The sequence below is a fragment of the Dasypus novemcinctus genome, chromosome X (assembly GCF_030445035.2).
Source record: "Dasypus novemcinctus isolate mDasNov1 chromosome X, mDasNov1.1.hap2, whole genome shotgun sequence".
Classification (NCBI taxonomy): domain Eukaryota; kingdom Metazoa; phylum Chordata; class Mammalia; order Cingulata; family Dasypodidae; genus Dasypus; species Dasypus novemcinctus.
The window spans coordinates 68,518,175-68,536,468 of NC_080704.1; the positions used below are offsets into that span (position 1 = coordinate 68,518,175).

Sequence of the window (18,294 nt, forward strand, 5' to 3'; positions counted from 1 at the left end):
TGTCCATTTCAGAAAAATTCAACTCCTTTCTGTTGCTTAGACCTAAATGTTGTTGTTATCCTTGAATAATTTTTCTCTCACACCTCATATCAACAAATTCTGTTGGCTCTATCTTCAAAGCACATTCAGCATCTAACTGCTTACTACCAACTCCCCTGTTACCAACCTGGTCTGTGCCACCATCATCTCTCACCTGAAACCCTGTAGTAGCCTCCTGATCTGTCTCTCTACTACTTCCTTTGCCCTAACATCCTTCAGTCTATTCTCAATATGGCAATCAGAGTGATATCATTAAGACATAAGTCAGAGCAAATAATTTCTCTGCTCAAAATTCTTCAAAGACTTTCCAACTAATTCAAAGTAAAAGCTCAATCCCTATAGGACCTTATAAGTAACTCGTCTGATATCTTTTTCCACTCCCACATCCCCTCCTTGCTACTCCTTGCCAGCCTCCACTCCAGCCTTGAACATATATTTATACATATATATATATATATTTATATATATGTATATATATATATACACGCGCACACATATATAGCCCTGCCCCTACTCTACTCCAGCACTCCCTGTCTCTTTTTCACACTTTCCTTTTTTTCTTGGAACTTACCACTATCTGACACACTGTGCATTGTCTATCTCCCCAAACTTGAATGTAAGATCCATAAAGGCAAGGGTTTTTCACTTTGGTATTCACTGTTGTGCTGTCAGTCCTGAAAACAATGAGTGAAACAGTGGGCACTCATTAAATATTTGAATGAATAAATGAATGGATGTTGTACTGTAGTTTATCTGTTAATAGTACCTACAGAGTAGGAACAAAATAAATATTTGTTGAATGAATGAATGAATGAATGACAAAATCCTTTTATGAACTGTAAAGCACTCATTGTTTTGTCATTAGGAAATGGCCACATAGTTTCCCTCCAGGCCACAAGGAGGAGGATGTTTGCTGGTGCTCCTAAGAGCTGTTCCCATTCTTTCTACAAGACAAAGCACTTCTTTCTATTAGTCAGGGTTCTATAGGGAAACAGAACTTAAGAAATCATCAGTTCTCTCTTTAAGGCCTTCAGTTGATTGGATGATACTTCTTTTATTGCTGCAGGTAATCTATTTTGTTGATTGCAGATTTCATCAGGCTTAGATGCAATTAATTTACTGATGATTTAAATTCATGAAATATCTTCTTCACAGTAACAATCAGGCCAGTGCTTGCTTGAGCAAATAACTGGACATTGTAACCTAGCCTAAATGACACGATCTTAAACTTCACATACCTCCTCCACTGTCACCTCAGAATCAGTTAAAGCCTCTGCTGTAACTGGCCCTTTAAAACCAAGTTTCCTAGACTCTTGTCTACCACACCAGAGCTCAGCCTACTGTCCTCCACTTCCAAGTCCTTTCCTGACCATGGGTGACTCTAACATAAGCCCTATCTCACACTCTTATCTCCACAGTGACTTCAGCCAACTACATATCGATAGGACTTTAAAGTTTCCAAAGTACTTTATGCCCACACCAACCATGACTGGGGGTCAGGAATCAACATCTCCATTTCTAGGTAAAGAGCTAGAGGCTCAGAAAGGTGAAGTGACTGGTACAGGATCATAATACCTAGTATGTGGTAACTCAGAACTGGGATTCATTTTCTCAGATTTTAAGCCTTTTTATAAATACCTTTATAAACTGTTAGACAAGAAATTAAACAAACACATAAATAAATGAAAATGTAGCATGTAGAACTCATTTAGCAGAGAGAATGCATATTCTATGGGATAATGAGCAATGAGTTCTTCCACTCAACTCTTAAAGCACTAATTGTGTCCACCATTCACTTGGCACAGAGGTCAGCCTATGTAGGAACAAATAACTAACCACATAAAACCCAAAGCCAGGGCTAAAGATTTCCTGGAGTGAGACCCCACCTCCCACATAGCTGCCTAGATGCAAGGGAATTAGTGACTGGTGCTGGGAAGCAGGGGGCAGGAGGAACAAAGAGGAATCATCAGCAACCTCCCCTCATTATCCACTCATTTAAACTATGGGGAAACCATTCTTTCATTCATTCCTTTGCTGTCTGCCATTCATTTAATAGTCCAGTAAGTTGTATATTCACTGAAAACTTCCTAGGGGGTACAGATAAATAGTCAGCCCTTGAGGAAACTTGCAGGCCAAAAAGGGAGAGATTACATGTACACACATAGTAAGGAAGTTCAAAGCATTTAGTGCCATGGGAGAGGTGTGGAGGACATGCTGGGGGTTTCCAAGGTAGAAGGGAATACCTCAAAACTTGGGGAACAGGGAATGTCATTAGAAGAAGGAGCCTGGCACCTGGCCCTGGAAAAATCAGTAAGATTTGTGTTTGATGTTGTTAGAGAATGGGAGAGGGGAGAGAGGAGCAGGGAGGGCAGTGGATTCTGAGAACACCAATGGGCAATTGTGAAACATGTCCTAAAAAGAGTGAGGACTTCAGTGTAGCTGGACCACAGGGTGCAAGAGAGGAAAGGTGGACACAAGTGCTGCAGAGCAAGGCAAAGGGTTACCTTCTGAAAGGGTCTGAATGCCACCATCAGCACCCAAAATACCATGGGCAAGAAGGATGGATGGAGAAAGGAGATGGGTCCTTTCAGGAAGACTTGAGCTTCCCTAATCTGGCCCTGAACCCTCTTGTGGTGGCCTCCACTTGATGCCTTCTGGGAATAGGATACTCCAATGAGTTTCTCTCCAGGTTCAGTTCAAGCTTCTTTACACAAAACACATTTAGTCCTAGGAAAAGACTTCACTATAGCAACAGACTGGGGTTCTGACCTTGTCTAGCAGTGAAGTACTTCTCTCTGGCTGGGAAGGGTAGGATTTCTGCTGGGCAGCCTTCCTGCACTCCTTTCCCCTTCCCAGTTTACCAGCTCTGGGCCTCATTCAGCCCAATTAAGTTTCTTGTTTAATGGGGCATTGGGTTCTTTAGTTCATCTTTTAATGAATGATTTGCCAAAGTCCCTCTGATTAACTGACAAGGTCATACCTGATAACATTTTTCCTCAGTGGCCCTATTTTCTGAACATGTCTCTGCTTGGGAGATCCAGGCTGCAAAAAATAGTGTAGGAGGCTCATTTGTCTTAAGGATTCACCCTCCATATCACCTCCCTCTCCTTCCCTTCAAAGATGTGTACCTTGCCACATTTTGAGGCACAGTCCATATAAAAAAGCTCTAGTGGAGCCACTTCCACATTTAGTTTTTTCTCTGGCTCTTTGCTCTACCATTATTTAGACCTCTTAACAGCAGTCAATGTGAAAAAGCCTTAGGGAGTTTAGATAGGTATGAGGTCAATATGAGTCAGCAGTGTGATTCAATTGCCAAAAAAAGTTAATGCAATTTTATCACAGAGAGGACCCAGAAGGACAGAAGGAGGACAGTAGAGTGCTTACTCTGCTTTGCTGCTCTGTAGGGTAGAGCACCACCATACTTGAGGATTGCTGCCAAGGGAAAGGAACATTGTCTTGGGAGGCTGCAACCACATTGGTCTCTGGCAATTATTCAACAGACCAGGCACATTACCACCTCAGGGCCTTTAAACAGGTTATTCTCTCTGCCTGGGACACTTCTCCCAGCTCACCATATAGCTCACTCTCTCACTTTATTAGGCTTCTCTGTAGATGCCATCTCTCCAGAGTGACTACGCTTGACCTATTTAAAATAGTTCCCCCATCACTATCTTCCCTTACACTGCTTTATTTTTTTTGCATAGTACTAATCATCTCCTGACATGTATTATCTGTTTCTCCCATTAGAATGTAAGATCCATGAGAATAAAGTTTTATATATTTTGTTCACTGCCATCTAAAACAGTGCCTGACACATAGTTTGAGATTGATTTGAAGGAACAAATAAATTCTTTCATGGCATTTACTTAACTGAACTGTAATGTATCTTTTCACATGACTTGTCCCCCTAGAGTGTTATGCAGAAAATACGTTTTCTTTTTTTTTTTGTAAAAAAAACATTTTTTTCATTAGTTACCTAGACAAATGCCTGGCATGGGGTGTGTTCAATAGATGGATAGATGGATGGATGAGTGGATGTACTGGCAGAAATGTTGCAGAGGGATTCAATTGGATGGGAGTTGGTCTAGACCCATGCTGTCCAGTAAAATAGACAGTAGGCATGTGTGACTATTGAGCACTTGAAATAGGACTAGTTTGAATGAAATGAGTGGCAAGTATAAAATGACAGATATTTTTAAGCCTTAGCATAAAAAATGTAAAATATCTCATTAATAATATTTTTATTGATTACATTTTAAAATGATAGTATTTTGGATGTACTGAGTTAAATAAAAAATAGTCCTAAAATTAAGGTCACTTGTTTTGTTTTTTTAATTTTTAATGTGGCTACTAGAACATTTAAAATTACATATGTGGCTTGAATGATATTTTTATTGGATAGTGCTACTCTAGAGATTTTGACTACCTCTGTGTTTAAACCCTGAACTTTACAAGCTTGTGAGGTGTGTGTAGGGGGTTTTTAGAGGTGGCTCCTTGTATCAGTTCAGAAGAGGGTTCCACATTATCACCGCTTCTGGAGACTTGTGTCAACAGGGTCAAATAAGCATCATGATTAACCCCTTAACCTTGTATTTCTCATTTCTGCCTTCTTCCATCCCTGTTTGCCCTAGAGCTGCTAGCCACAAGCCAGTCTAGTTAATTTTTAAAAACTCCTCTCTTAGCTCCTGCCCACCCATGCTTCTGACAGTGACACCAATAGACAGCTCAATGTCTACAGTTGAGCTATAAGTTGGAAGAAGAAAATCTAGCCAAAATCCTAGTTCCAATGCACCCTTGATCTTCCACAACCCAGAGTCCCAAATTTAGAAAATTGAGCTCTGCCTGATAAATGATTTCCTGCATGTAACGAATTCCCCTGGCACAGCCCCATGCTGGGCTATCCAAGGGGGGAAATATAATAAAGTAGAAGACACATTTTCTGCTTTCTACAAGATTATAATCAAGTTGGGAAACAAGACTAATGTGTATGAAAAGGCAAACAAGAACACAGTATAATCATCCAGGGTGTGATTAGGGGCCAAGTGACCCAGATAGTTGGTGCTCTAGTTCAAATCAGGGACAACCCCAAGGGCTAAAGCAGTCAGAGAAGGCTTCCTGGGGGAGGTAATACTTGAATAGACTTTGAAGGATGTGTGTGTGATGTTACCCTTAGAGACACAGTCCATTTTTAATTGTACAGATAGGGAAAATGAGGCCCAGAAAGGAAAAGGGATTTATCCAAGATCACAAGGCAAGTTAGGGGAAAGTTGGGATTAAAACCAAGATTGTCTGGTTCCCAGTCCTTTACTGTCTCCATCAGGTGCTGAGAAGGGGTGGATGGATGGGGTACCAGGTGTAAAAAAGACCTAGAAGCCCAAAAGCCTGGAAGGTGCTACCCATTCCCCGTCCTCTCTTACCTCCCAGCGCACATCTTCAAACCTTATCTGGGATCTTCCATTTTTTCCTCAAGACCATGTTAAGTTATCAAGTAAAACAGATAACACTGACTTCAAATTGCCGGTCAAACACCAATGCTTTTTTTATTTAGTTAGAAATGGGTCATGTATTGATGAATGGCTTCTCTGATGCAATCTGCCATTTCAAAAGCCTTGAAGTTGAGAGGGCCTCCTTCTTTTCCCTTTTGTCCCATCACCACAAGGTATACAGATTCGATTTGAACAACAGTCACTGCCTGGCTACCTCGGCTTTGGCCTTTGGTGCGGAGATCCATGGTGTTGTTGCCCTCAGTGTACAGGTTGTCCCGAATCAACAAGCATTTGGTCCCTGCAAGGGTGATTCCCTGGAGAAACAACTTCTCTCTCCCATCCCTTGCCAGCAAGATCTGAATTTCTTCCTGGGTCAACTGGAACAAGTTACCTTCAGGGTAAGACGCTAATAACCAAGGCGGGGAATTGGTGATGATTGCTGCATCACAGCACATTCCATTCTGCAGGAAGAGGGTGATGCAGTCCTGCCAGACCTCTTCGCTGATATCGCCTACACATTGCATGATTCAAGTAAACTGTTCCTAAAAAATGACTAAAGTGCTTTCTAGCAAGTTTGTCTCCAAAGGAAGCTTGTTTGCAGTTGGCTCAAGAAGTCTGATAAGCTGAGACTGGAATAAGCTTAAAATACAGTCTGTTTCTGATGGCCTCTCTCTAGAAGCAAGGTGGAGGATGTCTTGGTGACTTGTATGAAGTTATGCCCCAGCTGTTATCTGCTGTCATTTTATCAAGCTGCCTCTAAGGCAAGAGTGAGGTCACAAAGGCTCTGTGACCTTTAACATAGTCATCATCCACATCATAGACGGCCTTTGGCAGTAGCTTCCTAAGGCTGTATGCCTAGCTAGCAAGATAATGGGATAAATTACACCTACTTGTTTCCCTGGGGCACCATGGGAAGAATATCAACTTCCAATAGTGGGAAAACCTTGGAAATAGAATAATATTAGTAGGAAATAATTGAGTTGGAGGTTTACATGTAAAGCAGGAAAGGTAATATTTACTGCAGCAACCAGTATCTCAGATCTTGGCTGATCTTGCTGAATTCTAGGTACAAGGTCAAAAAGCCCATTGATTTGCAATTTATATGTGGCCTACCATAATAGCCTCCTAACTTGTTTAGCTACCTCCAGGCTCATTCACTCTAGTTTATCCTCTGGCCCATTCTAGCTGTGAGTCTAGAGTCATTCATTATCATCCTATCTTTCATCAAGTATTTATCAAACACTCATTAGGTACCAAATACTTTTCTAGGCACTGAGGTACAGTGAATAAAACAGACAACCCCTGCCCTCATGGAGCTATCACTCTAATAGGGAGAGACAAGCAAAAATAATATATGATACTAGTATCCCTTTAATTGAAAACATTTTATAGTCCTAATATTGTCTTCTTCCAGATTCTCCCTCTTATTCCCAGGACTACTCTAACCCCGAGGGTGTCCATTCTGACTCCTGACTCTTCTGTAACTTTTAGCAAGTCACTGTCTGTGCCTCAATTTCTTCTGACATGTCATGAGCTTACTTTAAGAGGGAATGCTATGAGGAATGACTAATGTTAATGGTGGGAAAAATGTAGGACAATTCTGAAAATTTATTCATTCAACAAATATTTACTGAGTACCTACTGTGTGCTAGGCCTGTTCTAGATTTTAGAGACATAGTAGTGAACAAAAAGCCCCTGTCCGCGTGGACCTGACACCTTAGATGGGGACACAAGTAATAAAATGACAAATATCTTTATATTATAACAGATGGTATTAATAACTATGAAGAGAATGGATTTCAAAGTATTGAAAATGCTGGGGAAGAAGTGAGGATGGTTTTATTTTACATAAGAGGGTCAGATGAAGATTCTCTGATATGCCAACATTTGATCAGAGACCTGACAGAGATGAGTGAGTGAATATGCCTATGTTTTGAGAAAGAACATTGTAGGCAGAGGGAACAGCAGGAGAACTGAGGCAGGAGCATGGCTGGCATATTTGAGAAACAGTAACAACATCAATAGGGGAGAAAAGTGATAGGAGTAGTCGTCTGAGAGGTACTGTGTTTAGATCATATATTGAGTTTTATAGGCCATAATTAAGGGTTTGGCTTTTACCCAGAGATGGGGAAGGTTTTAACAAAGGAGTGACCTCACTCTAGATTCTAGAGTCTAGAAGACACTATTTAGAGAATAGATTCTAGGGGGACCAGGGCCAAAACTTGTAGGGCCAATTAGGAGACTGTGGCAATATATAACAGAGGATTGGACCAGGGTGCAAGGGTTAGTGAATTTGTGGAAGTTTTCAAAGGAAGTGCTGACAGGATTTGGTGATGGACTGGGTTTGAGATCTGAGAGAAAGAGGATGTCAAGGCTTTTGATTCAAACAACTAGAAGGATGGAGTTGACATTTACTGAAGTGAGATATACTACAGGAGGAGCACTTTTGAGGATGCAGATAGAAATCAACAGTTCTGTTTTTGATATGGTAAATTTTAACTGTCTCAAAGATATCCATGTAAAGATGTCAGTATGCTTTTGGATGTTATGCAAGTTTAGAGTTCAGAGGACAGAACAGGACTAGAGATATGGTTTTAGGAGTTGTCCATAAATAGATGGTATTTAAATCCATGGGACTGGATGAGAGCACCCAGCGAGTAAATGTGAACAGAGAAGAGGACCAAGGTCTGAGCTGTGACAGCATTCCAATATACAGATATAGGGAAGATGAAGGGAAATAGCAAAGGAGATTAGGAAAGAACAGTCAAAGAAGTAGAAGTCCCCAATGCCAAGTGGAGAAAAATGTATCAAGGAGAAGGGAGTGATCAAATACTGGGGGGTTTTTTTGTATTTTTTTGTCTTTATTTTTTGATATTACATTAAAAAAATATGAAGTCCCCATATACCCCCCACGATCAAATACTGTTGATACAAGAATATGAGAAGAGGACTGAGGATTGACTAATGGATTTTGCAATGTGGAGATCATTGGAGAGATTGACAAGAGCAGTTTAGTGGAGTGGTGGGGACAAAGCTTAATTAGAGTGGTTTCAAGAGAGGAAAGGAAGTGGGGACAGTGAATGGTATAGACAAATCTTTGAATGATTTTGCTATAAAGTACAACAGAGAAATGGAAGGAGGGTAGTCAGGGGAGAGGAATGTGGATTCAGGGAAAAGTTTGCTTTTTTCTAAGATTTTTTTTATTTCTTTCTCCCCTTCCACTCCCTTCCCCTATTGTCTGCCTCTGTGTCCACTCGCTGTTTGTTCTTCTGTGTTCACTTACATTCTTGTCAATGGCACCAGGAATCTGTGTCTCTTTTTGTTGTGTCATCTTGCTGCATCAGCTCTCTGTGTGGGCGGCGCCACTCCTGGGCAGGCAGTTCCTTTTTTCGCACAGGGTGGCTCATATGCGGAGCACACTCCTTGTACGTGGGGCTCCCCGACTCTGGGAATGGGTACATCCCTGTGACACTCATTGTGCCATGGCACTCATTGTGCTCATCAGCACTGCACATGGGCCAGCTCACCACATGGGTCAGGAGGCCCTGGGTTTGAACACTGGACCTCCCACATGGTAGGCAGACACTCTATCAGTTGAGCCAAATCCACTTCCCATCAAGGAAAAGTATTTTTAATATTGGAAATATTATAGTATGTTCTTGTGCTGATGGAAATTAGCTGCTAAAGTGGGATCATTGGGTGAAAAGGGAAAGACGGAACTACTGAGCAGGCGAGGGAAGATGAAATGGAGTGGCAAGTGGAGAGGTTGCCTTAGAAAGGTACAGGAACAGTTCATTCATTGAAGATTATTATATCAGTTCACATACAGGGTAGCAAGTAGCTTCGGTGATGGGAGATTATGGAAGTACTTTTCTGATGCCTTCCATTTTCTAAATGAACCAGTGTATTAGTCAGCTAAAGAGGTGTTGATGCAAAATACCAGAAATCAGTTGGTTTTTATCAAGTGTATTTATTTGGGGTAGTAGCTTACGGATACCAGACCATAAAGCATAAATTACTTCCTTCACCAAAGTTTTTTTGCCATGTGGTGGAGCAAGATGGCTACCAATGTCTGCCTGGGTTCAGACTTCCTGGGTTCCTTTCTTCCCAGGGCTCATTTCTCTCTGGGCTCAGCATCTCTGTTTTCTCCACAAGGTCAGCTGTAAAGTATGAGGCTCTCTAGGCTTTGCCTCTCTCCACTGTAGACTATCAGGTGACTGGCTTTGTCTCTCTCTCCAGGGCTTTTGCTGTTTCTAAGAAGCTGTCTCTATTCCTCTGTGTTCTTCTCATGTGTGTTCACTTCCCAGGCTCCAGCTCAAAACTCCAGCATCAAAAACTCCAACTCTGTCCTTTGCCATGTCTTTTATCTGTGAGTCCCCACACACCAAGGGGCGGGGACTCAATGCCTTACTGACATGGGCTGATTAAAGCCCTAATCATAATTTAATCATGCCCAGGTACAGACCAAGTTACAAATATAATCCAATATCTATGTTTGGAATTGAGGAACCATATCAAACTGCTACAACCAGGAAGCAAGGTAATCAGGTGAGAGAGAGAGAGAAGAAATGTTTAATGATCAAGTTGAAGAAGGGAAGGGAATCACCAATATTTATTGGGCTCTTATGATGTTCCTGGCACCTGACATATATTTTCTCATTGAATCCTTACAAGAATCTTATGAAAATGGGTCTATAGAGGAGAAAACTGAGTCTGAGTTGTATAACTTGCCTAGGGTCATGTATCATCAGCAAATAGCAAAGCCAGAATTTGGACTGATTTTGAGAGTTCATACCTCCATATGGAAATGTGTGGTTTCGAATCTGAGCAACTTGGTATATGGTGGTGCCATTAACAGGGATAGGAAAAACTTAAGAAAGAGCAGGTGGTAGAGGTGGGAGAGTGCAGCAGGGTGAGGGCATGAAAGATGAGAAATTTCTTTGGGCCATGTTCCCTTTAATATGTTAGCAGGAACACAGCAGTAAAGCTCTTAGGGAGCAGTTGGAAGTTCCAATTTTGAGCTTAGGAGAAAAGTTACAGGACTTGATACGTAAATTTGGGAGTCCCATACCAGAGAGCAAGAGTTGTACTTGTGGGAGAGATAAAGATCACCAAGGGAAGGAAATCAGAAGAGAAACAGGAGGACAGAAGCCAGGGCAGTGGCTAAAGAAGGAAGAAGGAACTACAGGGGTTGGGGGAGGTGATGCACAGAAGCAACAGGGAGGCAGGCAGCAAGTATGCTTTATTAGAAATGTGAAGGAAATAAAGAATTTCAAAAAGGAATGTGAATCAACAGTTCTAGGGGCTGCAAAACAAATGAAGAGTTAGTACTGGCAAGAGCTGTTGGATTCAGCAACTGGAGTTCAGGATGAGGAGAGTGGTTAGGGAAGCATGAGTTATGAAGAAGCAGAGGCAATAACATTTTTTGACACATTTGGTAGTAAAAGTACTGAAAAGGAAGACAGCTTCAAGGGATAAAAGGGCCATGGATTGGGGGAAGGGCTTTCAGGCTAGGCAAGAAGGCGGTATATGAACCCAAACAGGACGAATGAGTAGTTTAGCTAGTAAGTGTTAGAGACACTAAAAGAACAAATAAATCACTTTGTCGCAATGGTGAGATTGCAAATCATAACAATGGAATAGTTGAGCTAGAAATGACCTTAGAGACATTGGCCAATACCCTCACTGCAGCCCTGGTCAACTTAAGGGCCAGAGAGGGACCTGATTTCTCACCAGGTCACATAGGAAGTTAGTGGAGGAACTGAGAGTAGAACCCAAATTTTTCAACACCCAGACTGTTCATTTTCTGCTACAAATCTGATTCAGAGCACACCACTGAAGGATTACACCTATCCATGCCTCATCTGAGAGGTGGTCCAATTGGGCCCTTGGTCTTGTTTCCACATCTGTGATGACAAATGCTGTAAGACTACTGCAGGAGCCAAGTCTGTAGAAATGTAAAGGAGGGGATGAAGAGAAGGATATGCAAATAAACCATTCTAAAGAATATTCTGCTGTGACTTTCTCAAGGTCTTAGGCTAGGTAGCTTTTAAGAAAACTTTTAGCTTAGGACAGCCGGTGCTATCTCTGCAGGGTGCCTATGCTGCAACATCAGAGTGTAATGGAGTGACATCGGTGCTCAAAGCCCTTACATCATCAAGGAGGATGAGAAGGATGGCAGTATTCAAGACTGGAAATGACGAACAACCGGGTCAAACCTTGAGCCTGGACCAGAGCTGTCAGCTTGCCGAAGAAAAGGGCATTTGCCAGGAAAAAAGATGGCCGGAGCGGCCACGGGCCAATTGTCGCGATAGAATCTGAGAGGATAAGGTGACTGAGCGAGGATGGCGAGGGCGGGGGCAGGAGCTGGGGTTGGTTAAGGAGGCGGCCAGAGCTTCGGCGATTGCCAGAACACGCTGAGGGCTCTGGGTGGCGGGAACCGCAGTCATGGACCATATCACTGTGCCCAAGGTAAGAAGAGTTAGGCAAGGTTAGGAGCCATGGGCTCCCTCACAGTGCTCAATCGTGAACCCAACTCAGGGGTACTCCTCGAGGTTCCCTTCCAGCTCCTGGACCCGCGTTCTCTCCATCCGCACCCCCTTTCAAGCAAACTGAACTCTTCTCCCCAGGACCTACCTTCTGGCCCCGGCAGCGGCGGGGGCGGGAAGTGGGGAGAGGTAGTCTGTGCCACCCGTCCTCTCAAGCGACACCGCCCCTTCTCCCGGCACGCACCGGCAGGGTCCCTTCAGGTTACCAACTTCGAACTTTAGCTCCTTCTCGCACCCAGCTGTTAACCACACACCCATCCCCTCCCCCCACCTTACTCCAGCCTCCTTTAAATGTTTGCCACACTTCTAACCCCCTTTCGCGAATACCCTACATGGCATCGCCTCCTGGAGAGTTATTTCCTTTATCCAGCGTTTCCCTACCTTCTTGGATCCCCCTGTCCCTTTCCTGCCTCAACGCTGCCCAGAGCCCCCTACCCATACCCCATCGTATATATTTGGATTTTGGGGGGCAACAGCATCTCTGTATTCCAAGCCTGGCTATAGGAAAGGAAGCAGGGGGTGGGGGCGGGGGGCAGTGCAGCAGAGTGTATCTGGCTCTGCTCAGCCGGGAGGATAAACCCAAGAAGTGGCATGACCAGGCCGGTTGGCGCCCGTTTTCAGCTGACTGTTAATTAGAGCTGCGGCTTCTGCGTCTTTTCTCTTTTCGCTCTGGTCCCACTCAATACCTTCCCATCGCCAGCCCCTTTCTATTTCAAATCCACCTCCCTCCTGACAGTTTTCTTTTTACCATCTGGAACTGGAAAACAGTGCAGAATTCACAACTAGTCTCTGCTTAATTTTTTCCTGTCAGTTATAGTAGACATGGCCCAGGCTAAGTGAAGTCCACATAAAAGCCTAGCATGTTTTAATAGAAAAAAATATGGATTTTGAAGCCAGAAGACTTGAATTAGAGTGTTGGTTCCTCCAACTAGTAGCCACCTGTGGCTTTGGACAAATTATTTAACATTTCTCAGCCTTGCTTTCCTCACCTACCAAATGGGGATAATAAAATTTGCCCTGCCCACTTCACAGGGTAGTTGTGATGACTGATTAAAAGAATGTGTGGGGTAGCTTTTTAGTAACTCTAAAAGTGTTCTGTCCACCTGTTAGCTTAACACCATTATTCTGCCTGCAAGCAGGAACTCCAGCCTTCAAACCTCTCCTTTATCCTGACTTCCTCCTTTTCAGTCTCCTCTGTGGAAGATATAACCACGATCCTTGTAGCAGCCAATCTTCACATTTTCCTGGGTCTTTTCCTTTCCAGTCATGTAATTTGCACCATGTTCTCTTGTATGATATAGAAAGGTGGTACCATCAAAACAAAGGGGCTTCTGCTATCCATACTCCCTTTTCTCACATCTCTCTCTCTCTCTCTCTCTCTCTCTCTCTCTCTCTCTCTCTCTCTCTCTCTCTCTCTCTCTCTCTCTCTCTCTCTCTCTCTCTCTCTCATCTGCCCAATAAAGATGGGAATGCTCAGTTTCAGACTGGTGAGGGGATGGGGTTAGTATTAAAGAAAACTTTAATTGCCATCATGGCCAGACTCCATTTGTACTGCATAGATGGTGTCAGGAGTCTTGGAATACTGATGTGAGCTATAGGTTGGAAGTTCTTTGTCTCTTCGTAGATAGCTGTATGTGTCCTGACTTGTGGGTGTGGGACAGTGAGAGGCTGCAGCCCTGCCCTTGGTGATCATGGCAACGACTCCAGTCCCAGGAGGCAATTTAGCCATGCAAACTCTATAAACTTTAAATATTCAGGGAAAACACAAACCAAATGTGCTAAAAAGCTTATCTAGAATGTATGAAGTCCATGCTAAACGCTTACCTAGGATGTGAAAGATATATGCTAATTCAAGCCTATTGAGCACTGAAACAAAGAACCATTTGGCCCTTCCTCTGTATAAAAGGAACTCAAAAATCTTCTTCAGGGCTCGGATTTTGGAATGAGAAGCTCCTAGCCCGGCCAGTCATAAATAAATCATTTTCCTTTCCAAAAATTATCTCTGATTCCTGGCCTTACTATATGCAAATAATTGAACCTCTTGACTTCTACAACAATACAAATAAAAATTCCAAATAAATTCTTTAAAGGAATTGGCATTTGTTTGGTGCCTGGAAGGGCTGTGCTTGCCAACAGGTGGTATGCTGCCCCAAATCTATTGTTTTTTTCTTTTATTATAAATTTCTGGAAGGATTAGGGTTATGCTAATGGCTAGGGATTAAAATGGCCCCTCTGGGTTAAATCAGGGTTCCACAAAAGGAAGAGGTATCTGTCTTGCCCATCTGAGGTCCAGGAGATAATCACAAGTTTGTCAGTCACTGGATTTGCATGTTGAGTGCAAAAAATGACTTTTATTTTTGTCTCTTACCGGAGTCTTTTTTTCTCTTTTCAAGAAGACTTTTTGAAAACTGCACTGAAGTGTAATATATATTTAGAAAAGTTCAGTGATTATAAGTTTATAGTTCAATGAATTTTCACAAACTGTATTTGCCCATTTAATTAACACCCAGATCAAGAAACAGAGCATTACCACATCTTCTAGTCAATACCCCTCCCAAGAGTAACCTCTAGCCTGACTCTTAACATCCTATATCAGTTTTGTCCTTTTTTGTACTTTATATAAGTGGATTCATACAGTATATATTCTTTTGTGTCTGGCTTCTTTTGCTCAACATTATGCTTGAAGGAGTCATCCATATTCTTCCTTATAATTGTAGATCATCCATTCTCATTGCTGTAGAGCACTCCATTTTGTTAGCATGCTACATGTTACTTATCATTCTGCTATTGAAGGAGAATTTCCAATTTTGGCTATTAAAAATATAACTTTTTCGATAGATATAAATATGCATTTTCATTGATATACATTGGAGTAGAATTTCTGGGTCATAGAATATGCATGTGTTCAGCTAGAGTAGATACTACTAATTTACACTCCTGCAAACTTTGTGTGAGAGAGGAAATGTCTTTTTATGTTATAACCTTAGGGCTCAACAAGAATTTTTGTAGCACCTCAGGCTTACTCAAAATTTCAGTGACTTCCCTGCCTAAGAATTTGTTCTTTGTATTTTTCCATACTCTCATTGCTTCTATGTCAGTTGGCACTTAGAATTCTTAATTACTTATCCTTCCTGGAATGGAACCTTATTAACTAGGATTTATTCAGTTAACATTTATGAGTTTTAACTGGATGGAAAATTTACTGGAGTGGTTAAGAGTGCATGCTTTGGAGCCAAACTGTTTGAATTCAAATCTCAACTTTGCTACTTAACTAGTTTTGTAATCTTGGCAAGTATGTAAGCTTTCTGTGCCTTAGTGGTTGTTTTTTTTTTCATTATGTAATGGTAAAATGGTGTTGATAATACAGTGCCTACCTCACAATGTTGTTCTAAGGATTAATGAGTTAATATTTGTAATCCTTCTTAGAACAGTACCTGACACATGGCAGATGCTTAATTTAGCTAACCATTTCCATCATTATCTTCATTATTAATTATAATTACTTGCAGAACTCCACATTGGGAGTTGTTAAGGAGACATAGCTGACTCAGATATAGCAATCGCCCTTAAGGAGCACCTAATTGAGTAAGGTGATGAGATGCCAAGCATAATATCCAAGTATGAAAGTGAGAACTTACAAGAGAAGGAAAAATGAAATACTGTTGGGGTTTAAAGGTAAATAAAGTCTATTTCCAGATGAGTGTGAGTAAAGAAAAGCTTTTTGGAGGGGTTGGCATTTAGGCTGAATCTGAATATTAGATATGTTTTGACTTTTCAGAGATTGGGGAAGTTCGTCAAACCATATAGAGGGAACTGTAAGAGCATAAGCTCAGAGACAGGTAACTCATTAGGGCAAGGGAGTGAAAGGACTGTAGCAAGGAATTAGGCTGAAGAAATAGATTTTGAGTCCTGCTTGTTGAGGATCTAGAATGTTAAAACTGAGGAATTTCAACTTGGTTCTTTAGGTAACAAATTGCTGCTAAAGCTTTGTAAGTCTAGAAATGTAGTGTTTTAATGTCCTTGTTGCTGATGCAAATGCCATGGTATGGGCTGGCTTAAACAACTAGAATTTATTGGCTCATACTTTTGAGGCTAGGATAAGTCCAAAACAAGGCATCATCAAGGTAAAGCTCTCTCCAAGAAAACTATGGTGTTCTGGGGCAGGCTGCCAGCAATCTTTGTTCCTTGTCTTTTCTATCACATGGCAATGTACATGGTGGTGTGGCCTTTCTCGGCTTGTCCTTTCTCTTCCAGTTTCTGTTGATGCTCAGCTTCTGGCTTTCTTTCTCTGTTACTTTCCTTATAAAGCAGGGGTTCTTAACCTATTTTGCTCCATGGACCCCTTTGCTGTCAGGTGAAAACCATAGACCCCTTACTAAGTCCACACTATATTGTGTATTAATTAATAAATATATCACAACTGTACCAACATGTCCCCACAAGAATAGTGGCTTTTTTGGAATTCACTTCAAGCTCATAGAGCCCTGGATAAGAACCCCTTCTATAAAGCCTGCAGTAATAGGAATAAGACCCATCCTGATTCAGATGAGCCACCGCTAACTGAAGTAACCTCATCAAAAGGTTCTATTTACAAGAGCTCACAGCCACAGGAATGGATTACGTGTAAGAGCATGCTCTTCTGGGGTACATAGCTCCAAACCATCACATTTGGAATATAAAAGTTAGAAAGGACCTTTCTAAACAGGGAATGGACATGAGGTTTCTTTTGGGGGTTGTATTAGTTAGCCAAAGGGATGCTGATACAAAGTACCAGAAATCTGTTGGCTTTTATAAAGGGTATTTATTTGGGGTAGAAGCTTACAATTACCAGGCCATAAAGCATAAGTTACTTCCCTCAACAAAGTCTGATGCCATGTGTTGGAGCAAGATGGCTGCCAACATCTGCAAGGGTTCAGCCTCCTCCTTCCTCTGAAGGCTCCATGGTCCCAGCTTCTTCCAATATCAGCTGTAGGCTGGGATAAGTCTCACTTCTCTCCTGGGGCTCCTTTCTTTCACAGCTCAGTTGCTTACGGCTCTGGTCTCTGCAGCTGGAAACTATCAGAAGAATAGCTTGTCTCTCTTCCCAGGGCTTCTGTGTCTAAGGAGCTTCTTGATTCCTCTTTGTTCTTCTGTGTGTTTACTTCCTGGGATTCCAGCATCCAAAACTCCCTACTCTGTCCTTTGCCATGTCTTTTCTCTGTGAGTCCCGACTCATAAAGGGGCAAGGACTCAACGCCTTACTGATGTGACCCAGTCAAAGCCCTAATCATAATTTAATCAAGTAAAAGTGAAACTTCAGACAGACCGGTTTGCAAACATAATCCATTATATATTTTTGGAATTCATAAACAATGTCAAATTGCTATAGGAGTGAAGGAAATGTCCTAAAATTATATTGTAGTGATAGTTGCACAACTCTGTAAATTCACCAAAAGTTATTGAATTGTACACTTAAAACGTGTGAATTTTATGGTATGTAAATTATGCTTCAATAAAGCTGCTAACAAATATATAAACAAATAAGATCTTCTAATGATAGTCCAAGCCTCTCATTTCACAAATGAAAAAGCTGAGACTCAGACAGGTGAAGTTTCCTGTCCAAATCAAACATCTAGCAAGTGGCAGAGCATGGAATTTTGTGGAATTACCATAGAAACAAAGCTAAAATAATTGGAGTGCATGATAGATAAAGAATACTCTATTGGATAATAATAATTTATAATACTGTTTACAAAGTATTTTTCTCTACCAGCTGTCAAGGATATTACAATTTATACAAAGCTTTCCTAAAGTAGATAATTTTTTACTTCTCTTTCAGGAAACTCAGAACCAAAACTAATGTTTAATCATACTAACTATGTTAGCTCTTATACTTAGAATAATTGCTTCATCTTTTTTTCCATGGCTTTAATTTTCTATTTTAATAACTTAATTGTAGATATTTTACTGTATACCACCTCACATTCATTTAGAAAAGAGGCAGAATCAAAATGGGGGAGAGTATGGGCCATGATGTGGACCATTGACCATGAGGTGCAGAGGTGCCCAAAGGTGTACTTACCAAATGCAATGGATGTGTCATGATGATGGGAATGAGTGTTGCTGGGGGGGGAGAGGTGGGGTGGGGGTGGAGGGGTTGAATGGGACCTCATATATATATATTTTTAATGTAATATTATTACAAAGTCAATAAAAAAATACATAAAGATAAATATGGGTAA

At 41.5% G+C, this 18,294-nt stretch overlaps 1 protein-coding gene across 1 annotated transcript; it reads right to left on the bottom strand.

Moving 5' to 3' along the window:
- Positions 1-5,587: 5,587 nt before the first annotated feature.
- LOC101411780 (profilin-2-like) lies at positions 5,588-6,049 on the bottom strand. The gene has a single exon (XM_012519626.1). The coding sequence runs from the start codon at positions 6,047-6,049 to the stop codon at positions 5,588-5,590; it is 462 nt and encodes a 153-aa protein (XP_012375080.1).
- Between the last annotated feature and the right edge of the window lie 12,245 nt (positions 6,050-18,294).